The following is a 23,484-nucleotide window of genomic DNA, read 5'->3' as shown; positions in this document are numbered from 1 at the left end:
ATATGGATTCGGGCACAGGCGTCTTCGAATAAAAGCATTCAGGGGCTCGACCACACTCTCGACCCCTGCTACTGCATGTTTCAGCGGGAATTCTGCTAAGCAACCCAACGTTTACTAGAAGACGTCTTCTTTTAACACTAGTGGTAGCAGTAGTGTGCTTAGCTCCAAAGCATAGATCTCGGTGCTACTCTACCAACATCACGGACCTGTTCGCAACGCCGGCCGGATTAGTGCCGCACGACGCACCGCTTCGCCGACGCTAGTACCTATAGCCCTAATCAAGTGGCTTTCCTTACTTTCATTCGTACAAGCATATACATACAGTGCTGTTTCCGCTCGGGACTGGTTGGCACGAATAAGTATTCTTGTTCTTTTTTGCGCTAGTCGTGCTTGTCGTCTCAGTCTGTAGGGTCGTTGGTGGTGTTGGCCGAGTGTCTCAGCCTACTGCACGCCACAACCGCTTGCTGACGAATAGGCGCATGCACCGCCGAACACGATGTACGTATGCAGTACCACTCTCACGAAGCGTGTCTCAAGCTCGGCCGCACCGACTCTCGTAGAATTGATGCCACCACAGCATACATGGCCAGTGACTTGTCTCAGCCACCGAGCCGCTATACAGGTGTGCTTACGCAGACCTTGAGAAAGTGCGCAGGCGCCGTGATTTCCCATAGGCCGGTTACGCACCAGAATTGCCTACTACGGTAAAAGTAGTCTTCTTACTAGCTGCGCCCAACGACGTACTGCCAGTAGGAGGCCGCTATGCTACCGGAGTCCACCGGATAGAACGCAGTCCAGGCGCCGTTATACAGCTTATAAGAAGCGAGTGGCCGTCCAAGCAACAGCCATCATCACCATCACACTCTCTCAGTCTCTCAGTCTCTGATCCAACACACAACTACTCGAATCACTTCGAACTACTCTTTCTCCACCAACAAAATGAAGTTCTCGCTCAACGTTATCCTCGCCGCCTCGGCCATCTTCACGGGCGCCATCGCCACCGGCACCCAAGCCGGCCAGGCCGCCTCCAACAAGGCTGCAGCGTCCTCCGGCCAGACATCGACGTCCTCGGCCAGCGACGTCCTTAGCAGCTGCGTCAGCCAGATCAAGGTCTACACGGCTAAGATCAACAGCACCTACTCCGCCCTGCCGAAGTCGCCTTCCTCAGCCCAGCAGAGTACGGCTATCACCAGTATCAAGGCCGACCTGAACGACGTCGTCGACATTATTACCTCGACCACGACTAAGGTTGGCAAGTGTAGCAAGACTAACGTCGCGCTTCAACCGCTCATCAACCACTCCGAGGAAATCCTCTTCGAGGTTTTCGGCACTCTACAGGGCGCCGTTACTAAGATCGGCTCCAGTAAGTTCCGCCGTCACCAGCGCGTATCTTAACAAAGCAGTACAGCCCTTCTAACAAAGTCCTATATAGACACCCTCACCCTCCTCGGCAACCCTGTCACCAGCGTCGAAAATGGGCTCTCCAGCCTCCTGGTTAGCGTTGAGGACGTCCACTCTGGCGTCGTCAAGGTCGCGTGGGGCGCCTGCAACAACATCATTTCCAGCCACTTCTCCGGCGTCGCTACTCCAATCCTTGCCATCGGCTCCACTCTTAGCAGCGAGTGCAGCTGCACCCACTAGGCGCCCGCACCGCCCGAGGCCGCCTTTACTGCTTCATAGCTTCGGATTGCAGTAGCACGCCTTTAGGCCATGCCGTCCGCTACGGTAAACGACGACGTAGATAGACTTAAAACTGCCGAGGCGGGATGTACTCTAGATACGCTATACTATTAATGTTATACCGTCAGTGCTACCCATCGCTTCGCCGCCACACAACCTTTCTCCCCGGCTCCTCTGCTGCGTTCAGCGTCTGTCCGCCACATTCCTGCTATACCACACACATTTCTTGCCTATGCTCGTGTTTTATCGTCCCCCAACAGCCTCCCCCCAGCCACATCTACCGCCAGAACGAGCCTGGGCCTGCAGACCCATTACCCATGGGCGCGCCACCATGATCACCTCGGACTCCACTTTGTTCGCTTGACTCCGTGATCATCTGCCCGAACTGACGTCGAAGCTCTGGGACGCTGGGAATCCGAGAGCTCATGTCTTCGCTAAGCCGCGAACCTACTGCAGTGGGTTTTGAAATTGGATCTGCCACTCTGACAGTGATACCCAACCTCTCCCCAAACCGTCGACGCGCAGGAAGCCGCCGATGTTGCAGTCTTCCAGCACTTGCTCACGCCAAGCATGGGCGTGCCGCCGCCGACGAAGCCGGCTCCAGCGTGAATAACGCGCATGCGCCGGCAAGCTGCAAATCCTCGCGCGAACGAGGCTGAGGTGCTCACAACGGAACCGCTGCCGACCAGCTCCCGTCGCTAGACAGCGTATTCGAAGACAGCCCCAGTGAAGCCGCCGTCAAAGTTTCAACATATCTAACCATCGTCGATAATCACAACCTCGACTCTCCTCATATCTTGTCTCTACTGTGAACATCTGCTCGCTAAATCTTCTACCTGTTTCCACTTAGAACCAATCTCCCCTCCGCCGCCAGGATCTCGGACGAGGTTTGCAGAGCTATGACGCCAGAGCGCCTACAAAAGGCCACTGCCGCGCCTCCCCGTACAGGCTACTCATGACCTAACTCCTATACAGCATTCGACACCCTGTACAACATAACCTCGCTACCGCCCTAGGCTTCAAAGTTTCGGAATGGCCCTCTTCATCAGCAGAAACCAGGCACGTCAAACGTTCACGCGGACACAGCTGCGATTTGAATTGAATCATGTAGCGGGACGGAGACGAAGCGTCCCTGTTGTTGCTACTGTTGTTGATTTTACTATTGCTGTTTGCTGCCTGGCGACCTTCCCTGCGGGCACGTGTGTCTCTACATTGGCCTCTGAGGATTGCTTCACCGTACTGGGCAGGCAATCTGTGCTGCAGCTGAGCCTGGCAACGAGGCCGCGGAGAGTTTGCAAGATCCTTAGAGCACGTGGGTGATGTAATCCCCGCCTCCAGCCCGGCCGAGCTGCCCAGCTCGCGCACGTGCTGCCATCAACTATCCGCTGACCAGGTTTCCACCGTTATCGATAGCCCCGGGGCCGACCCTTTATAAGCCCTTCTCTGTTCTTCCTTCTTCCGAACACCTTCATTCTCAAACACCCATTCACTCTGCTCCCCCCACTTTCAGGAACTGGTTCACTGCCACTCAATGAAAACTGAAAGCATACAGCACCTCATGTCAGATACCAGCGAGGCCTAAGTTCACCAGCCCGACATGACATTCATTTACGTATAAATAGCACTTAGAGTTCATAGCTACAGGGGATAGCGATTCGTTTTCAAGACATCGTGTCACAATTCTGCATATTCATTCATATCTATAACACCCGCCCCGTCCGCTCTGCTCCTCACCATGGCTTCTGCTCAACTGTTCCAACGCTGGGATCTTTGGGCCAACTTCGCAGGCCTGAAGAATTATGGTGGAGGCAAGATACCGCCGACATCGATCGTAAGCCATTTCCCCCTCACCTCACCTGCCAACCAGAAAGCAGACCACCCAAGTACGCGGCAAACACTTCATAGCGGCTGAAGTCCAACTTGAGAGCCGCCAGTGGCCCTAACGCTGTCTTCCTTTATAGTGGCGCGTCTGATTACCTTCTTCAATTCATCAGGGATACAAGCCCCTACGATCCCGTCCTTGAGCTTCGGCTCTCACTTTACGTCAACAGCAAGCGTCCCACCGAGGTCCTCTCACTTTGGTTTCGGCAGATCATCGACGATGACCAATCCACGGCATTTCCACGCTCTCACAGTCAGGTCCCTCTACTTACGTTCTCCGATCCATTGATGGCAAACATGCCTCGCGGGCCCTTCTCCTTCTCGTCTTCTCTCATGGAATTCCAGTACAAGGATTTCTCAGAGCGTCTGCTGAAAAACCAGATGAAGGCCCTGGATTCTCAAGCCCACGCTACGACCTATGTAAGTGCAAAAATCCTCTGCGCTCAGCCATGGGGAGTTGAAGCTGGTGTCCGGATGTAAATGTCGAATTAATAATTATACATTTTAGTCCGGGCGATGACTTCAAGTACCCATGTATGTTCAAATAAGGCTATTTCCAACCTCATGTCAACTCACCAGCAGAAGGCGTTCGGAAATTTCAACACGAACAACCTCTGTCCAGTCGAAAATGCGGCTAAAACCTTCAGCAAGGCCAACCAGCAATAAGCAGCCGGATATTCTTACCGTGCGAATGTAGTGGTGCACCTTTTCTTGACTTCTCTACAGATATAAATAAAATACTCGCTACTATTTCTGTGCTTGATATCTGTGTACTACGTCGTCAAGATTAATGCGAAAGCCGCGCAGCTTGACCTGCGAAGCCCAATTTTTTTCATAAGAAGGACATCGCCCGCGCCCGCGCCCACAACCGTCGTTCCCGCGAGGCAGTCTGCCGAGCAGCAAACAAAGGCAACAACAACGGGGGAAACAACAACAACATCATCACCAACAGGTGGTGTACACGTGTCTCAATGTTCTTTCTTGAGGACGATGAGTACTGGGCAATAGAGCGCGTGAGGGCTTGGAGGTACCACCCAACGCTTCTACCGTGGGCCAGGTCGATACATGACACCAACGACTTGACTGGATCGCCTTTTCTCGGATGCATCAGCTCTAGTCTGACGGGTACTAAGAAGGGTATACAGACTAATATGTCCGTGGCATGGTCTGCTTCAAGAAACGGATAGGCGCCTTTCAGAATACAAAAAGTGCATTGGCTGTACATCACGACCGAACTGGTGGACAAGGAAACGGGAGCAAGGCATATTTGCGGCGAGCTGCATGTATCGCACCTGTGTAGCAACTCCGATTGTGTCGGACTCGCCTGTCTGGTCTTTGAGAGCCCCCACAGGAACTGGGAAAGGAAGCGGTGCGTTGAACTTGGTATCTGCAGTGTAATCTTTTGCCGCCATGAAAGCTGACGCAAAGGGTCAGCAAGCAGGACTTGTCAAACAGGACGAACCAGCTGCGGGGACGTAACCAGGCTCATCAGGACAAGTGCCCGTTCAGTGGTTGTGCGTTCGAGTCTAAGAATGCATTGGACCACATCAACGATGGACATGTCGAGTAAAGTAGACAGTGTAAGATATTATAATGGATTCTGTCATCTGCTACAGCTTCCTGCGGTATACTACGGCCTGGTGTGCAACTCTGACGGTGTTGGACATCCGCCAAACACCCGCCGCGTGGCACGTCTCTACAGTCCCCTCTCACAGCTGACAGCCAGCGTGAATTTAAGAAAAATGACATATGTGGGTAGCTGAAGCTATCGTCCGAACATTTATGTTGAGTTTTTAATTCGACATTCTCGTCCGGACGATAGCTTCAACTACCCACATATGTCATTTTTCTAAGGCAGAGCTAGGGCGAAGTTACGCAATGTTCTAGAGCCCTGCGATTCTTAGTGCTAGCCATCGGCTGCAGTTCCCCGACCTCATCGCTCTGGTTTGGGTAGCTGTAGAGTGGGGCATAGTGCCAATGGAAGAGGTCATGGTTGTTTCCCTCTTTTTGCGTACGCCAGGACTAGAAGCTGTGTAATGCTGCGGAGAAATCGAAGGAAGAAGCATAATGAGTGTTGTATTGCTATTATTAAAGAAGGACTAAAACCCGGAAATGATGAGATGTCCGTTCCCAATCTGGAGCCTTCGTCGTTCAATCAATATTCCTTCATTCGAGACACAGAGGCCTCACTGCCATCCCCTTGCTCTCAGGAAGCATGAACCACTTCGCCCCCATCCTTCCAATCTCCACCATCGTAGACCTTCGTGCGAATAGAGCCAGCTGGGTTGACTGGCTTGTAGAACAGCACGACTTTGCTCCCCAGCAACACTGCACCAAGCCGCGTTCCGGGGTAGTACTGCTCCACGGCACCCACCAGCTTTTCATCTGCGTAGTGCTGGATCTGTCTGGGGCTGCCCTGATCAACAAGTAGCAGGCGCTGCGTCCCGCTCGACCCAGGGCTCCTCACTGCGGCCATCGGGGTCTCGATCTCGACGTCCTTGGCCGGAATTACGATTTTACTGTCTACATGTTCCTGTTAGTGAGCCCTCAAACTCTTGAGTATTCACATGTTTGAGGGGAAAATGAACAATTAGTGAGACGATACCTTGCCATTTATTGTTCCGGTTCGCGTAATAGGCGACGTTGCGGTCATGGTCCTGGAAGAACAGGTTGATTCCTCCCTCGTAGTGGGAGACCGCCAGTGTTGAGTCTGACAAGGAGTCACTGGGCTTCTCCGGCAGGATAGCTTCAGTGTGGACTGGGTCCTTTGGAGTGCGACGGATCTCAGTGAGCTGCTCGAATTTGCCCGTGAACCTGTGGTGCAGGCTATGAGTAAGCTATTTCTTAAAACAAAAGTCACAAGCTGTAAAAGTGCAGGTCTAGAGGATCCGATGCTGTTTACGCAATCCCAGTCATCGCTAGGCAATAAGAAGTACTCACTGGTGAAAATACACCCATTGAGAGCCGTCTGGGTTCCAACCCTCGGTGGAATTGAAAGAGCCACTCGTCAGGCGGCTCGCCTCCATTGGGGTGGTGGCGACGTCGTCTGGCACTTTCCCATCTGACCACGTCGAACTGCTCACATCTTTGACTCTATCGTTGAGCTTTTTGGCTGTGTCAAAGTAGAACACGTGGATCTGACCCCAGTTTAGCATTTAGGACCTTCTTGTTCTAACTTGAGGGGGTTACCGTGGACTTGTTGCTAAAGTTGGCGTCATGTTCAACATAGTAAGCGGTGATGGGAGATGCCGGGGAGGATCGAGCGTTCGTAGCCACTGGGTCAGAGCTCTTCTGCCAGCTTTTGCCATCTGACGAATAGGTCTCGACAATTTGGCCTTGGGCGTCTTGGTAGTAGAGGTACAAGTTCGTGCCGTTCGTCGTCACCGGCGCCAAGTCAGTATCAACAATGGACGTCGTCATAGTGTTTGGTCGCTGGTGGCCTATCGGGTGATTGAAGTGTTGGTCGTTTCCGCTGCTCGTCTTGTCGTTGAGGATGCTGATTGAAAACAGAGGAAAGAGTCCACTATTTAACTCTCCCGGCTGCTCTATGTCGGACTTGGCTCCAGACCAGGCTTCATAATGGTGGCATCATAGCTGAACGCGTTCTTTCATCATCTTGCGTGCAACCATCGTCTTACCGCGTCGTCGATCCATCGTAAACCGGTGAGAATTGGAAGCACCACAAAGCGAAAATAGCGCTGCACCACATATTCAACTGTGACTCGCAGATAGTGTATGAAAGCTAGCTCAAACGCGTTTTGATTGTGGGAGACAGCGGGGTGTGAGCTTGGCTTCCAGATCCATCCCTGCAACAAGCCTCCTCAAAACAATTTGTCACTGCGCAGGTGCAAGATCGCCAATGATGTTGCATTTGAGTTGGCGTCTCAGTAAATTTGTTGAGATCTTGAGTAGCCAATGCTCCTCTGAAAAGACAGAGAGCATGCATATGCGGGTTCTGATCATCAGACTCTACTGACCGGTCGATCAATCCCCGCTCTGTGTGGCACGACCTGTGCCTTGGCTACATCTTGAACAATTCTCAGAGCTAATTGGATGCAAGGATATCCTCATTTGCGGCTATGGCGTGTCCATATCGGCGGATTTCTTAGTGCGGCGGTTTTTCCACCGTGATGGACAACCATGGTGCCGTGGCAACTACATGCGCCACTTGCGGGAAGGCAGCCCATTGAACACCGTAAATGACGCCCCGCTGCTGTGGGCTCGGCTTTGTCTGACGCAACGACATCAGCCAGCCTCCTTTTGCCCAGCCATTCCCCGATCAGCTGAAGTGGGTATACATGTTATAAGCAAACTGGCCCCTTTCAGGTATAATACATTAGTTGACCTGGTTTACAGGTTCGGAACAAACCCCATTGCGTCATCGTTCTTGAGGAAGCCCGCACTTCCAAGACGAAGATGGTGCTGCTTAGCATTCCACAGTGCTACGTAACCTACACGAAGACGAATTTCGATGTTTTCGCGGGATGTTTCCTTTTCGGGTAATGATCACTATTATTGTGACCTTTGTTACTTGGCACTTACGGATTCATACATGAAGCGAGTCTGCATTGATCGGATAGATGTGTGGAGTTGTTGTGTGAAAGTGCCGATTCAGCCGTGTCTTCCGAATTCAGATGACGATGGGGGAGAAAAGCTTGGTTGCGGCCAGAGCCCAGCTGGTAGAAACCCCGCTAATAAAATTGTGTCATGCATGCATCTCAACGAACGTGTGCGGGGTCCGGACTGCAGGCAGCGGGTGGAGCCGAGGCTAATGTAGGACGGCCCGTATTCAATCTAATTCAACAGCATGCATATTCTTGGGAGATTCTACAAAAGTCGCCGTCTCACGCACCTTCTCGCCTATACCATGCGCCGAGGTCCCATATGGTAGATACTTGATGTGGGGAAATGCACATTACACGGCTGCCTGCGGCGATCAGCAATAAACCTGCCTTCGGCTACGGCCGACCTCGCCCTCTAGCTCTCCTTGATCCAAGCCACGCTTATTACGCGCGGCACCCTGCTACGGTTCCCCATATATCCCGCAAAAAGTCGCCGTATGCACCCCAGTCTGTCCATTTTCGCACCAATGACCACCCCGTGCGTTGCCACGGTGTCTGTGTAATGCGATATCCCCGCTAAGTTGCTGCATGCGCATCCAGCTGTTATCCTTGCACCCTGCCGTCGATCTGCCGCGCCGAACAGGTCTGAGCTGACAGCAGCTGGGCGTCATTTACGGTGTTCAACGGGCTGCCTTCTCGCAGTGAAGCGATTGTCGTCAGCAAACTAAACCCAGAGCCGATCTAATATTGGCGCAAGCACTATGAGAGCAGAACTCCCCGCCGATGTATTGATTAGGTTATAGCTATTTCATCCGACCTCAAAGATAGAGAAGACAAGGAAGAACAATGAAGAAGGAGAAGAAGGCTACTGCTAGCATCTTGTCTTGCTGTGTGCGATGGGCTTTCGTCGTTTTATCCAAGTCATAGAGCCGACCATTCCCGACTTTCCCGTTCAACAAATCTTCACGAAGACGTAGCAAAGGCGGATCCACAGGATCAGGCAGCCACTCGTCGCTGACATCAAAAACAATTTTGACGATGATCTTGATGGCGGCGGATACGACGGGGTTTGGATCACCCAGCCGTTGCCGGCGTCGACAATTTGGAGTGATAAATGTGAGAAGCAATGCTCTCCCGAACCAGCGGAAATACCTGTCAATTCTGTTACCCCACTGCTCTCTGCGGCAAGCAAACGCTGGTAAGTGCGTACCTTGGAAACCACAGCTCGCAAAACTGGTCGATGAAAGCCTCGGCAGTCTCGTGGCCCTTCTGCAACAATTCCGGCGTCGACTGTTCTTCAAACGCAATCCCGTCGAACCAGTAAAAGAACGCTTCCAACTCATCCCAATTCCGAGGAAAGTTGATGCCGTACGATCGGCTGCCGTCCGACGGCTCGGTCACAAAGTGGCTGGCGACGCGCTCGCACCACTCAGGCCAGGCAGCCTTCACCTTCGGATTGACATCGTTGCGTGCGCCAACAATCTTCCGCACAAGCGCCTCAAAGTATGCAGCGCCAACGAGCGCCATCTGGCCCTCATACGGCGCGCTGTACGAGCCCGGAACGTGCTTCCAGATGGCGGCGTGGAGACGGTTGATTTTGCCGATGCTTTGTGCCGTCTCGGGCGAGCTACTGCCGTGGTAGACCCATTCGAGCTGGTACAGCTCCGTCTCGTAGAAGCGCTGGTGGCCGCGCCGCATCACTTTGCCGCCGAAGTGGATGGCTGCGGCGCCGGACGGCGCTTGAGTGAGGACTGCAAAGATGGCCGTGTAGCTGACCGCGGCTGCAAACGCGGAGGGCCCGAAGAAGGCTATCGTCCTGATTATTTGGTCATACTCTGTCTCGGGGTCGAGCTGTTCAGCATTCGTTAGTGGAATAAAGCTGCTATTGGGCTCTGATTCTCTCGTCTTACCTGGTCCAAGTACTTCCGGATCCATTTACCTTTTCGCTGTTCACGCGGAGGCCACTGCGGAACTGGACGCTTGGGGGTCGGAGTTGGTCGTGGTTGACGAGGATTCGATTCATATTGCTCCCATGAATCACATCCCGGCGGTAAGCCGTTGGTGAGTTCCAAGGTGTACTGTCCGTGTTTTACTGACATTTTTGCTGATTCTTGACAGGAATATTGCAGGATCTGAATTCATCTCGACTTGTTCATAGTAGTATTTGTGATGTGGCCAACACGTCTGAAGCATTTCGGGTATTTCGGCCTTTATGTAAGGAAAACACCGAGAGCGGAAAGCATTCCACCACGGCACCTATCCCTTCCGAGTCCGACCAGCTACAGAAGAGCATAATCGGCTCCACGTGTGTTATAGGACCACATGCCCGAATGGCTACAATAAGACATGATCCTCTACAAGTCACGTTTATCTCGTACCCGCTCCGCCTTAGCCCGCCATAAGTCAAACCTGGATTACTCACACATAGCATATTCGCATCACGAGAGGTGGCGTTAGTTTCAGCTCATGAAAACGGTAAGCAACCACAAAGGGGTAGACCTTTGTAGAGAAGCTAATGCGAAGGAAGGCGGTACAGTAGCCGTATTGGCCCGTGCATTGGCATCGGCAAATAGAAGCGGGAGTAATTCTGTTTAGTTAATATGTTTCTCGTCTTTCATCCTTGGCTTGAGAACGGCGATGCTCATGTTTCCATCAGTCCCCCGCTCTGTATAGAATGGCGTCACTGCTGTCTTTGTTGCGGATGCGCTGATGCCCAGATTTGGAAAATGCGAAGCGACCGCCAGAGCAGGCTGGGCACGGATGTCATTGAAAGTTGCAACGAAGCGGATAGAAGGAGTGAAATACACAATTGAATTCAGACTGCAAGGTATGTCAAGTGATCGCGATAGAGCTACCGGGCTCACACTGATGGAGCTGGGAAGGTAGGAGCATCCGGTGTGGTTGATCTGCGCTTTATGAAACATGGAAAGCTGACCGAGCCGACCATATGCCGAGTCTGTGGCTCCCTAGCCGCCAATCAGTAAAGCTGCTATCTGTGTCACCTGTCCTATTCGATCGCCGCTAGCCACTCCATTTCCCGATAGGCCCAGATAGCCCCTGAAACGGACAAAATCAACACCCGACAGTATAATTTCAACAAGATAGGTTTGTCGGGCAATAAGTCAATCTACGCTTCTAAAGGTGTTTTTCGACAAAACTTCTTATAGTCTTCGTTTTTTTCTTATCATCAAGTCCCCGTACAATACTCTACATATTTGTAACGGCGGGCCTCTGCCTCTAAGGATCCAAACACTAAAGAGGGTGGAAACCTGTCGAAGGGTTTTCCTTAAGTGGGTACAAGAAGAGGTTTAAGAACGAGTATCGTGGATTCTTAGTCATTATTTCCCGTCGCCACGCCCCAGAAATACCCGCACCAACTGCCGACGATCAACAGCAGCAACGCTCCGAAGCACGCGTGCGAGATTTTCTTATTCCGCTCCTTGTCCTCGCCGTAGAACTTGCGCTTGCGTTCCAAAAGCACTTCGCTACGGGCGAAGCGCTGCTTCCGCGTCCACTGCAGCTGGCGAAGATCGACGAAGCGGAACGAAAGCAGAAGCAGGCTGAGACAGACGAGGACGGAGCCGATGGACAGCGCGACGTAGACGATGACGACGCGGTCGTACGAGTTGTCGTCGGCGTCTTGGATGGCGCCAGTGACGATGCGGACAATGATATTCATCCTGATAGTTGCAGGTCAATAACGGGCTGATGGTGGGAATGGAGCTTGCAACTTACGCATTGTTCATCCCAATCTTGATGGCGTAGGCGGATCCGAAGACGGACTGGTGCCACATGGAAGTGCGGATCGAGTCGATGATGGTGGTCGGGCCGAGAGAGTAGGCGAAGGCGTAGATGCCAAAGGCGGCCGCGTTGCCGGCTGTCGTGCCGGACCAGCAGACGAGAGCCATGGAGATGAAGACGCCGGTGCCGCAGATGGCCACTTTTTGGAGTCAGCAGCTGTCACGGTCTGCAGGATGTGACGACTTACTCAGTGTGATGCGGTTTCCAAGGAGATCAATGAAAATCCCAACGCAGGGAACGAGGAAGAAACCCAGGTACTGAGACATGGCTGAGTACCAGCCGGCTTTTACAGAGTCAATCCCGAAGCGCTGTTCAGCGAGCTCTGTGGCGTTCTGCAGGAAGACGATGGCGGTGCTGGTCTCGAGCAGGGAGAAGGCAAGAACCGCCCAGAAGTGCCAGGGCAACTCGATGATCTTCCGCAGCTCGAACTTTTTGTTCTTCTCGGTGAGCTCCTCGCCCGTGACGGGGTCGGAACGGCCGACGAACTTCTTGGTGGCGACTTTGTTGAACCACCAGAAGACGCCGGTCATGAGGTTAGTGAAAAGGTTGATGAAGACGGCGACCCAGAAAGTCCACGCAAAATTTCCAGTGTTCTGAATTCCCGTATATCAGACCCTACACTCTCATATTTTGGCGCAGGAGATACGAACCTTGGCAATGACATTGGCAGTGGCCTTCCCCACGAAGGATCCAATCTTACCCAGCCCGAGCTGCAGCCCAAGCGTGGACCCAAAGCCGTTGTTCGGTGGGAACCAGGACGAGAACATCTTGTACTGCGCTACTTGCGTGGCGACATCTCCAAACGTGAGTATCACCCTGCCACCAATCATGACCTTGTAAGACCGGATCTGAGCTGCCGCAGCAATGATAATCGAGCCAAGCGAATAGATTCCGTTGCCGTAGATGATGGCGCTCGCACCACCAACCTTGTCCGTAACGATGCCGCTGAAGAGAATAAGAGATGTGACGATGAAGTCCTCGCTGGCCTCGAGCAGGGAGAACTGCTTGTTGTTGATATGCAGCTCTTTCTTCAGTGTAGATTTCATCGCGCCTGTGATGCCGGCGCTCCAATTGCCTCCGAAGCCAATGAGGGAGATGAGCACGACCGATGCCAGCCTCCACTGCAGGGGTACATTTACCCTTTCGGGCTCATCGTTCTGCTCCGAATTCAACTCGGCGTTGGCCTCCTCCACTTGCGGTGTTTTGTTGTCGTCGTCCATTGCTGTTCTGCTCGATCTCTCCGGCTGGGCCTACAGACGCGAGGATTCAGACCGGAACAAAGACGATAGGAACATACTTAAGGACGTCTCGGACTTAGCGCGATCTCATACGATTCACACTAACGCCGATAGCGGGCAGCAGACATTTTGTTGCCAAGACGGGAAACACCATCAGATAAGGACGCATTGCCGAAACTGGCATGATCAGATAAGCATTTGGATCTTGGCGAGTGTTGCTCTTGTCATTGATAAGGCCGGTAATTGTACCAGATACGAGCCGATGGCCGAAAATTGCCGCATCAGATGAGACCTCCGGTCTTGGCGGGAAATTTTCGTGGCCCTCGTTCGCTCGCGTATAAGGCGCCGGCGCTCGTCGTCCAAGTATAGTTTTGAGACTTCTGCCCGCAGCCATCTTTTCGCTGTGCCGAATTGCCGACAGGCAAGCGCGCAGCATGTCATCCTCCACATTACCTTCCGGCAGAAAGGATGAAGAGGCGATATCCAGTGAACTCTGCAGTAGCGGAAATTCTCGGTCTCGGGAAGAATCGGCTGGCGATGATGTTCCGCCGTACAGTCCAGGCCGCTGCTCAATAAACACTGATGTGAGCAGGCAACCCCACGAAGAGGACAATAAACCTGTAACATGGATGTCATTACCACGAAAAGGCCAGATCGCCATACTTTCCATTGCTCGACTGGCCGATCCAATCAGTGAGCGATCGCTCATGGCGTATGTGTATTATCAGCTCCAATGGTTCGACCCGAGCCTGAGTGCGGGAGACATAGCATATCAAATGGGCATCCTCACCTCCGCATTCGCCGCGGCTCAGTGTGTTACAGCTGTAATGTGGGGAAGAGCTGCTGATACGGTCCGGGTGGGAAGGAAGGGAGCGTTACTCATCGGGCTGTGCGGATCTTGTATTGCAGCCACGGGCGTTGCTTTCTCACGTACGTTCATGGTGATGCTATTCTTCCGCAGCCTGAGCGGAGCATTAAACGGGAATGTGGGTGTACTCAGAACCATGGTTTCGGAGATTGTCGCGGAGAAAAAGTGAGTTGCATTTGATCCTCCCCGCTGAAGGTTGAGACACTTGTTAATCCCGGAACTATAGATACCAATCAAGAGCTTTCCTTCTCCTGCCTATGTGCTTCAACGTTGGGGCCATCATAGGTCCGATCTGGGGAGGTTTCTTGGCCCCCTCTTCGGATACTTCAGCCAAAGGAGCTTGGATAAATGGCTTTCCCTACGCGCCTCCAAACTTGGCCAATGCTTTCTTTCTTCTCACGGCTGCTCTAGTGGTTCTTTTTGGACTCAAGGAAACACACCCACTGCTTCAGAACAGGACAGACTGGGGGCGGAGACTTTCCGCATCCATCAAAAATCAATTCCGGGGTAGCCAAAGCCCACCCCGCGGCCAGTATTCACAGCTTCCTACAGACGAGGGAATAGAGCTACCAGAAACCAGGGACCCAGAACACGGTAACGTTCTCCACCACGAACCCAATCAAAAACCGGATCTCCCTCCCAAGCCATCCCTGCGCTCCATGCTAACCCGCAACATCGTCCTGGTCCTCTCCCAACACTGGCTCCAAGCCCTGCACACCTCAACCTACAACACGCTCCTCATCCTCCTCCTCTCCAGCCCCGTCGTCACCCGGCCCTCGACTTCCTCCTCCCCCTCCCCCCTCCTCTTCACCGGCGGCCTCGGCCTCACCCCGCACGCCGTCGGCCTCGCAACGGCATCCATCGGCATCATCGGGCTGCCCATCCAAATCCTGCTCTACCCGCCCCTCAGCGCGCGCCTCGGCACGCTGCGCTCGTACCGCCTCTTCCTCTGGCCCAGCATCCTCATCTACGCCACACTACCATTCTTGACACTCATTGCCGCCCAATCGTCATCCTCCCCCTCATCGGGTTCTAGCGCCCTTCTCTGGGTAGCCCTGATCACGGCTCTCGGTATGCAAGTCCTCGCGCGCGCCTTCGTGGGGCCCGCGACGGTGGTGCTGGTCAACAACTGCACGCCGCACCCGCAGCTGCTGGCGACGGTGCACGGGCTGGCGCAGAGCATTTCCAGCGCGGCGCGCATGGTGGGGCCGTTGCTGGGGGGCGCGGCACTGGGGTGGGCGGAAGAGAAAGGATGTGCGGGGGCGCCGTTTTGGGGCATCGCGGGGCTGGCGGTGGTGAATTGGGGGGTGTTGTGGTGGGTGGTGGAGGAGGATTGAGGATTGAGGGGGGAGCTGGATAACGATTGTGGGAATTGGGGTGGCGCAATGGGAAGGGTGTTCGGGTGTAGGTAGGGTGTTCGGGTGTAGGTAGGGTGTTTACTGGAATGAGATATGCGAATTTCCATGTGGACGGTAGCCTTTCGTACTCATGTTGCTTATTCCTCGTATGTTGACAGAGTATCCCATGCTATTCGCCTCGTCCCTTTATTTTCAACTACTCCGTTTGCTGTTTGCTAGTGATCGGTCATCTGGCAGCGTAAATATTCATTTGGATCATGCTGCGTTGCGGTCATGATATCTCCTGTAGCCAGCAGAAGAAAAGGGGTTCGGAGGCTCGGGGTCCGACTCGGAGGCTTTGACGAGCAGCGTTGGCCGAAATAACAGATTCATGTACTCTACTGATCTTAGCTATATTTAGTCATGTCAAACAGTTTAAACTCGCGGCTCTGATCGTAATACGAGTTTTAAAGATTTCTTTATCTCAGCGCAACTTTAATTCCCGAATAGAAACCTTAAACCTTTACTTACGGCGAATTCACGTAGAGTCCAAGTCGTGCATTTAAAGGAGCTCAATCCCTACGCTTGGAAACTGTTGATGCGACTTTACTTCATGGATTAGAAATATGTTGGACCTTCTGAAGAAACTGCGTTCTCTATTCGTTTTGTTCTCTCTTTATGTATATGGTATCAACGGCCTTAAATACGACGCCGCCCAGGCTTTATTCAATTTGAATCAGAATGAGACTGCGACCGATCCACTGGACTACTGGGGAGAATGGGATTCTCATACTTACCATCCTTCGCCGAAAAATTGGAGGATGCCATTGTACACAGTCCCCTTGGACAGATACGCGGACGGAAACCCGGCAAACAACGACGTGAATGGAACAGTCTTTGAGCACAACTGGATCAGTAACCAATTTCGATTTGGTGGCGACGTTCGTGGATTGAAAGATAATTTGGACTACATCCAAGGCATGGGAATGAAGGAAAGTCGGATTGCTCTCTGCACCACTTATGCAGATACTAACGCAGCTAGTAGATAATCTATCTTGTTGGCAGTCCATTCATCAACGAGCCTTGGAGCGCAGACAGTTACGGTCCCCTCGATTTGACGTTGCTCGACCATCACCACGGCGATATTGCGGAATGGAGGGATCTCATCACAGAGATCCACAAGCGCGACATGTACATCCTGTTGGAAAATACTCTCGCTACGTAGGTTTCAGCATCCAGCACCTTCATGGCAAAGGTACTGACGTATATGTACGGGTAGCATGGGAGACCTTATGGGCTTCAAAGGCCACGAAAACGAATCTACACCTTTCAGCTGGAATGAGCACAACTATTTCTGGAAGTCGGACCGGCGATATTTGGATTTCCAGCCTGGTTCAGAGGTTGACCAGTCTTGCGAGTACCCGCGTTTCTGGGACAAGACCGGCCGTCCCGTGAATGCAACAGACTTGGGGATCCCTGATTCTTGCCGCGACAGCGAATTTGACCTAGTAAGATTCCGCATAACAAATTGATTTTTAACCTCATACTTATCTGCCGCAGTACGGAGAAATGGAGATGACGGCGGAGGAAGCGCCGTACGTGCAGCAGCTCTCCAAATACGGGTCGGTGCAAGATCGCTTGCGTGACTGGCGCAGTGATGTCCGGGCGAAGATCAATCACTTTTCCTGCATGCAGATCGCCATGCTGGACATCGACGGTTTCCGTCTCGACAAGGCATTGCAGATGACTGCAGACGGCCTGGCCGACTTTTCCAGCTTCCAAAGACGTTGCGCACGTCGGTACGGAAAGGAAAACTTCCTGATCGTGGGAGAGCTGGTCGGCAAAAAGCCCCTGGTAGCTCTCACCACGGGCCGCGGAAAGGAGCCCGAGCAGTACTGGCACAACACCACCGAAGCGATCGCGGCCTCGAACACCAGCGACCCGCAACACTTTGTCCGCGACGGCGAACACACGTCGATCGACGGGTCCAGCTTCTCATACGACATCTACTTCTCCCTGGCCCAGTTCCTCGGTCTCGACGGCGACTACCCGAAGGGCTCGGTCGACTTCGTCAGCCTCTGGGAGGACCTCCTGGTGCAAACCGACATGGTCAACGTCAACACGGGCGTCTTCGACCCGCGGCACGGCTTCGGCACGACCAACCAGGACGTCTTCCGGTGGCCGGCACTCGCAAACGGCACGCAGCGGCAGCTGCTGGGCAACTTCATCACGACGCTGATGCTGCCGGGGGTGCCCGCGCTGACGTGGGGCGAGGAGCAGGACATGTACATCCTCGACAGCTTCGCCGAGAACTACGTGTACGGCCGCGGGCCGATGAGCTCGTCGCGCGCGTGGCAGCTGCACGGCTGCTACCAGCTGACGTACGACATATACGCGGACCTGCCCGTCGACAGGGCGCGCAGGGGTTGCCGCGACGATGCGGTCAGTTTGGACCACAAGGACGCGGCGCACCCGGTCCGCAACGTGCTCAAGCGCATGTACGAGCTGCGCGAGCGGTACCCGGTGCTGAACGACGGATATATGCTGAAGACGCTGTCGAATCAAACGCACGACTTCCATCTTCCAGTGAGCGACGTGGATACGCCCAGGGGCGTCTTCAGCGTGCACCGGAGCGTGGCCGAGGGCGTCCAGGACTTCAGTGGCCATTCAATGGGCAACCAGGGCGTCTGGCTCGTCTTCAGCAACGAGCATGCGCCGACGGAGTTCCTGTTCGACTGCGGCAACGAGACGGCCGCGCTGCTCGCCCCGTTCGGACCGGGCTCCCGCGTCAAGAACCTGTTCCACCCGTACGACGAGTACACGCTGGAAAGCTCCGCATCTCGCAGTGGATGTCTGTCCAACATTACGCTGGGCGAGTGGGGCTTCAAAGCGTTCGTCCCCGCAGACGCCTTCGCGCCGCCGCGCCCGGCCATCACGAAGGTCTCGCCCAGCCACGACGAGAGGATTCTTGCAACCGTGCCGCCGGGCCAGCAGCAGACGGTGCCCATACAGCTACACTTCTCCCAGCCAATGGACTGCAGCTCGGTTGCACGCAGTCTGGAGATTGAGTCCACGACGGCAGACGGGACTGCGGCCCGGATCAACGAGGCGAGCATCACTTGCAGCTCAGCGGCGCCAGATGAGGACCAGACGGCCGTCGTTGCGGCCCCTCCTGGGACTTGGATATTTGCTGCCGTGCTCGAGAACGTCGGGCACGGTACTCACGTCTTCGCCGTGAGGAACGCCAGCGCCCTAGACGGTGGTAGCTTCACCAACGCAGTCGACCGCTTCATGTTCCGCATCGGCCGCGACGACAACCCGCTCGTCTTTCCGGGCACCGCGGACTACACCCGCGGCCTGCTCCGCAGAGACGACGGAACAGGACGCCTGCACTTACAGCTGCAGGCGCCCGGGGCGGAGCGCTTCCGGTACAGCCGTAACTGGGGATCGAGCTGGAGCGAGTGGCTGGCGTACAACACGTCCAATAGCATCACCTTGGAGGACCAGCCCTGGACCGGGACACTAGAGCAGGCATGGCGCGGCGAGCACGTCATCGTCGAGTACTGGAGCCGCATGGCGTCGAGCAGCCACCACGTGCAGCACGGCGACCTCGCTGAATCCCAGCCGGCGCGACGGTGGCCACACGCCTTCGTCGAGGGCCACTTCAACGAGTTCGGCTTCGACGCCGGATTGCCCAACGCCATGATGCTGGACGACGACAAGGAAGGCGTGTGGCGCTTCAACGTCTCGGCCGAGTGGCCGATGCAGGCGATAATCAACGTGTGGGGCATGAATCCGGACGGCCTGCCCGACAAGAGCATGCAGCTCGGCGACGTCGATAGGGATGGTGTGTTGGACCTGCTGCCGCCGCAGATGCTGTCCCACAACGTCTTCAATCTCTCCGACGGTCCGCGCATGCCGCATGTCGGCTGGCAGATCGTCGTCCATGATGGGAACTTGACGTACGCGATGCGGCCCGTCGGCTCGGGGAGCACGCAGCGCCTGCTGTTCTTCCTGCTCGCGCTGGTGCCGCCCGCAGCGGGCGTCCTGGCTGTGTGGGTGTATAGGAAGTCGTTTTACCTCATCGAGCATGTCGGCTTGCAGGGCGGCAGGAGGAAGACGCGGAAGCTCCTCTCCGCGCTCAGTATGCGGAACAGCCCGCACGAAAAGGACATCATCCCGCTCGAATCCCTCACCCTGCTCTCCCGCCGCCGCGTGCTCATGGCCACGCTGGAATACGAAATCGCAGACTGGAACATCGCCGTCAAGATCGGCGGCCTCGGCGTCATGGCGAGCCTCTCGGGCAAGGTTCTCCCCCACCAGGACCTCATCTGGGTCGTGCCGTGCCTCGGCGACATCGAGTACCCTTTCGCTCCCCACGAGGCCGCGCCACCCATGGCCATCACCATGTGCGGCCGCCAGCACCGCGTGGCCGTCTACTACCACGTGCTGCGCAACATCACCTTCGTCCTCGTCGACGCCCCGATATTCCGGCAGCAGACCAAGGGCAAGCCGTACCCGGCGCGCATGGACGACCTCGACAGCGCCGTCTTCTACGCCGCGTGGAACGCCTGCATCGCCGAGGCGCTGCGCCGGTTCCAGGTCGACCTGTACCACATCAATGACTTCCACGGCGCGCTGGCGCCGCTGCACTTGCTACCCGAAACGATTCCCGTCGCCTTGTCCCTGCACAACGCCGAGTTCCAGGGCGCGTGGCCGCTGCGGGCCGACGAGGAGTTCGCCGAGATATCGGCGCTGTTTAACCTAGACAAGCAGACGATACGGAAGTACGTGCAGTACGGCGAGCTCTTCAATCCGCTGCATGCAGCCGTGAGCTACATCCGGATTCACCAAAAGGGATTCGGCGTCGTGGGCGTGTCGGACAAGTACGGCCCGCGGGCGTATTCGCGCTATCCGGTCTTCTGGAGCCTGCCGGGCGTGGGATCGCTGAGCAACCCGGATCCGTCCGATCATCATGGCGAGGCGGCAGTATCTGGCGCAGTAGTACACGAGGCAGACAGGTCCTCGCAGCGGCTTCAGGCACAGCAGTGGGCCGGTCTCAACCCCGATGCCGACGCCGACCTCTTCATCTTCGTCGGCCGCTGGTCCAAACAAAAGGGCATCGACCTGATCGCCGACGTCTTTCCATCCATCTTAGACCGGTTTCCGCGTACCCAGCTCATTTGCATAGGGCCGATCATCGACCTGCACGGCAAGCTCGCCGCCGCCAAGCTGGCCACGCTGGCACACCGCTTTCCCGGTCGGGTGTTTGCCAAAGGCGAGTTCATCACCCCGCCGCCCTTCCTTTTCGGCGCCGGCGAATTCGTCCTCATCCCTTCGCGAGACGAGCCGTTCGGCCTCGTCACCATCGAGTTCGGCCGCAGGGGCGCACTGGGCATCGGGCCTCGCATCGGCGGCCTCGGACAGATGCCTGGCTGGTGGTACAATGCCGAGAGCATGGCGAGCCGCCATCTGATCACCCAGCTCGAACGGACGGTTGAAATGGCGCTGGCGTCGTCTGAGGAGACCCGGGAGCGAATGCGGGACGAGGCGTGCCGCCGCCGGTTTCCGGTTGCGCGGTGGGTGCAGGACTTGGATGTTCTGCAGGGCAGGGCGGTTGAGATGAGCCGGAAGGCGGCTGCACGAGCGATCAAGAGAGGTGGTGCGAGGGATGATGAGACGGAGACGAGGTTTCCGAGCGGGTCGACGACGGCGGCGGCGAGTACGTGCAGTCTGGATGGCGAGGATGCGCTGTTGTTGTCGCCGGAGAAGGGCTACAGCGTTTTGCAGAAAGAGGCGGATAGTACCCTGAACACGGTGCACACGGGCTTGCTGGAGGAGCGCCCTTCTCAGCTGTTGAGTCTGGACAGCATCATCGCGTGCCAGGAGAGCTTCGTGCTGCAAGACTGTGCACCCGTCTTCACCGATGCCGATGGTGAATGCTACGCTGAATTTGCGCGAGTCCTGCAAACTCAGACAGTGCACTCCACACAGCGGCACACTTGCATCGCGGATTTCATTTACAGAGCTGAGAAGAAGTGGTTTGCACGTCAGTACCGCGGCAAGTGTGACAGGTTGCCACAATTGCCTACTCTAGTCTCGGGGATGTCTGGATTGTGGAGGGCATGGTTCGGCGGACCCCAATACTCAGCCGTTCCCGATGACCCGTCTGAACACCACCCGTCCCCAGCAGCCAGCCGAAACATACTCCTGTACCGACTTGGCAGCTGGCCGCTCTACAGCCTCTTGATCGCCCTGGTAAGCCCGGCCCCTTCAAGATCCCACGCATACATCAACGCGCTAACTCCAGCAGGGCCAAATCCTCTCCGTAAACGCATACCAGGTAACCCTCCTAACAGGCCGCACAGTCGACACAGCAGCCAGCATCTACACCAACTCCTTCATCGTCCTCATCGGCTCCATCTGCTGGTGGCACCTCTTCCGTACCGCCAAATCCGTCTACGTCATATCCCTCCCCTTCCTCCTCTTCGGCCTCTCCTTCTTCCTCCTAACCGTCGCGCTGCTCATGGGCGCCTCACCCGCCGCCTCGCGCATCCAAGCCGTCGCCATCGGCGCCTACGCCTTCGGCTCCGCAGGCGGCGCCACCTTCTTCGCGCTCAACTTCGGCACTGAAGGTAAGCCGCAGCACGACCCCAGCGAGCAACCACGTCTGCTAACTCGGAGATATAGGCGGCGTGCCAACCTGGACCCTCGTCTCCCGCGCGACCGCCGTCCAGGGCCTGCAGCAGCTCTACTTCGCGCTCCTCTCCCTCGGCGCCTCGCGCATCGACGTCGCCCTCTCCCGCGGCGTGCCGCAGCCAGCGCTCATAAACCCCCACTGGGCCGCCCCCGCAACCCTGCTCGCCGCACTCGCCCTGTGCTCCACCGCCGCCCTCCTCTTCCTCCGCCTGCCCGACTGCTACCGCTCCAAGCCTCCCGTCATCCCAGCCTTCCACCGCGGCCTGCTGAATCGGAGAGCAGTACTCTGGTTCCTGTCCAGCGTCGCGGTGCGCGACTTCTGCCTGTCGGGCACGTACGGCCGCAGCTGGCGCTTCCTGTGGGCGTCGCGCGCCGCCGCGCCGACGTGGGCGGTCGGCGTGCTCGTCGTGCTGTTCTTCGGCGTGGTGTGGGCGGCGCTGCTGCGCGGCGTCTGCTTCCGGCTGTCGCGCGCGCACCCGTGGCTGCTGCCCATCTTCGCCATCGGCCTCGGCGCGCCGCGGTGGGCGCAGATGCTGTGGGCTGTGTCGCAGGCGGGGCACTACCTCCCGTGGGTGCCTGGTGGGCCCTCGGCGGCGGCGGGGGCGCTGGTTAGTCGGGGGTTGTGGCTGTGGCTCGGGGTGCTGGATTCGGTGCAGGGGATCGGGTTTGGGATGGTGCTGTTGGGGACGCTGACGCGGGTGCACGTCGTGTGGGTGCTCGCGACGGCGCAGGGGGTGGGCGCGGTTTGCACGGCGGCGGCGAGGGCGTGGGCGCCGAATAATGTGGGGCCTGGCGTGGTGTTTCCGAATCTGCCGTTGGAGGGGTGGGGCGCGGCGGGGTGGAATGTGTGGTTTTGGGTTTGGCTGGGGCTGCAGGTGGTGGCTTTTAATGGGTATTTGTGCTTTTTTAGACGGGAGCAGTTGTTTAAGCCTTAGATGGAGAGAGCGGTTTTTTGTAGCTTAGACCGAATACCCTATTGATTATTTCTTCGTACATCGAACATCTTATCCAATGTTTACTCGCTTTGTAGAACCGAATATAAGAACGTGTGGGGTGAAGGTTTGATCTTGATAGCCACGTTGACCTTGCAAAATCTAAGTCGACAGTCAAGCGCTACGGATCATGGTTGCTCTAAGGGCATACTTTCTACTAGTCGAATTATGACCGCTCAGCTCGCCATCATTAGAATAGTTTGTCAACTAAAGCTTGTAGCAACAAATGATATATGTAAAAGCTTTGCCTTTGCCTACTACGCCACGCCGGTTAACGTAGGCCGCTTGAGAGCAAAAGAGAACTAGAATGAACCGAATTGTTGAGTTTTATCGTAGCGTGGTTAGATAATTCACTTTCCGTGATGACATAAAGAAATATATCTCATGAAGGACTGATAAAAACATATTAAACCATGGGATTTGTTC

At 55.5% G+C, this 23,484-nt stretch overlaps 7 protein-coding genes across 7 annotated transcripts; 4 read left to right on the top strand and 3 right to left on the bottom strand.

The window, feature by feature from the left end:
- Positions 1–939: 939 nt before the first annotated feature.
- On the top strand, positions 940–1,641 carry LTHEOB_9432 (uncharacterized protein; the record flags this gene model as incomplete). The annotated part of the gene is made up of 2 exons (XM_035519020.1): positions 940–1,363; positions 1,433–1,641. The coding sequence occupies 2 exons, from the start codon at positions 940–942 to the stop codon at positions 1,639–1,641; spliced, it is 633 nt and encodes a 210-aa protein (XP_035369037.1).
- Positions 1,642–3,415: 1,774 nt separating this feature from the next.
- On the top strand, positions 3,416–4,227 carry LTHEOB_9431 (Glycosyl hydrolase family 3; the record flags this gene model as incomplete). The annotated part of the gene is made up of 3 exons (XM_035519019.1): positions 3,416–3,511; positions 3,586–3,981; positions 4,141–4,227. The coding sequence occupies 3 exons, from the start codon at positions 3,416–3,418 to the stop codon at positions 4,225–4,227; spliced, it is 579 nt and encodes a 192-aa protein (XP_035369036.1).
- Positions 4,228–5,767: 1,540 nt separating this feature from the next.
- On the bottom strand, positions 5,768–6,981 carry LTHEOB_9430 (uncharacterized protein; the record flags this gene model as incomplete). The annotated part of the gene is made up of 4 exons (XM_035519018.1): positions 5,768–6,084; positions 6,167–6,375; positions 6,502–6,698; positions 6,751–6,981. The coding sequence occupies 4 exons, from the start codon at positions 6,979–6,981 to the stop codon at positions 5,768–5,770; spliced, it is 954 nt and encodes a 317-aa protein (XP_035369035.1).
- A 1,960-nt stretch (positions 6,982–8,941) lies between these two features.
- LTHEOB_9429 (uncharacterized protein) lies at positions 8,942–10,222 on the bottom strand (the record flags this gene model as incomplete). The annotated part of the gene is made up of 3 exons (XM_035519016.1): positions 8,942–9,275; positions 9,334–9,974; positions 10,034–10,222. 3 exons carry the CDS (start codon positions 10,220–10,222, stop codon positions 8,942–8,944), a joined length of 1,164 nt encoding a protein of 387 aa, XP_035369034.1.
- Positions 10,223–11,454: 1,232 nt separating this feature from the next.
- LTHEOB_9428 (MFS transporter) lies at positions 11,455–13,144 on the bottom strand (the record flags this gene model as incomplete). Its single annotated transcript, XM_035519015.1, has 4 exons — positions 11,455–11,803; positions 11,859–12,063; positions 12,112–12,517; positions 12,575–13,144. The coding sequence occupies 4 exons, from the start codon at positions 13,142–13,144 to the stop codon at positions 11,455–11,457; spliced, it is 1,530 nt and encodes a 509-aa protein (XP_035369033.1).
- Positions 13,145–14,689: 1,545 nt separating this feature from the next.
- Positions 14,690–15,367, top strand: LTHEOB_9427 (MFS transporter; the record flags this gene model as incomplete). Its single annotated transcript, XM_035519014.1, has 1 exon — positions 14,690–15,367. One exon carries the CDS (start codon positions 14,690–14,692, stop codon positions 15,365–15,367), a length of 678 nt encoding a protein of 225 aa, XP_035369032.1.
- Positions 15,368–16,188: 821 nt separating this feature from the next.
- Positions 16,189–23,001, top strand: LTHEOB_9426 (Alpha- -glucan synthase protein; the record flags this gene model as incomplete). Its single annotated transcript, XM_035519013.1, has 13 exons — positions 16,189–16,308; positions 16,413–16,588; positions 16,647–16,875; positions 16,928–16,962; positions 17,023–17,162; positions 17,226–17,320; positions 17,393–17,748; positions 17,815–18,258; positions 18,319–18,584; positions 18,648–18,795; positions 18,856–21,625; positions 21,681–22,002; positions 22,058–23,001. 13 exons carry the CDS (start codon positions 16,189–16,191, stop codon positions 22,999–23,001), a joined length of 6,045 nt encoding a protein of 2,014 aa, XP_035369031.1.
- Positions 23,002–23,484: the final 483 nt, after the last annotated feature.

The sequence above is a fragment of the Lasiodiplodia theobromae genome (assembly GCF_012971845.1).
Source record: "Lasiodiplodia theobromae strain AM2As chromosome Unknown scaffold_31, whole genome shotgun sequence".
Lineage (NCBI taxonomy): Eukaryota > Fungi > Ascomycota > Dothideomycetes > Botryosphaeriales > Botryosphaeriaceae > Lasiodiplodia > Lasiodiplodia theobromae.
The sequence above is the reverse complement of the archived record's forward strand: the minus strand, read 5'-3'. Positions and strand labels throughout refer to the sequence as shown.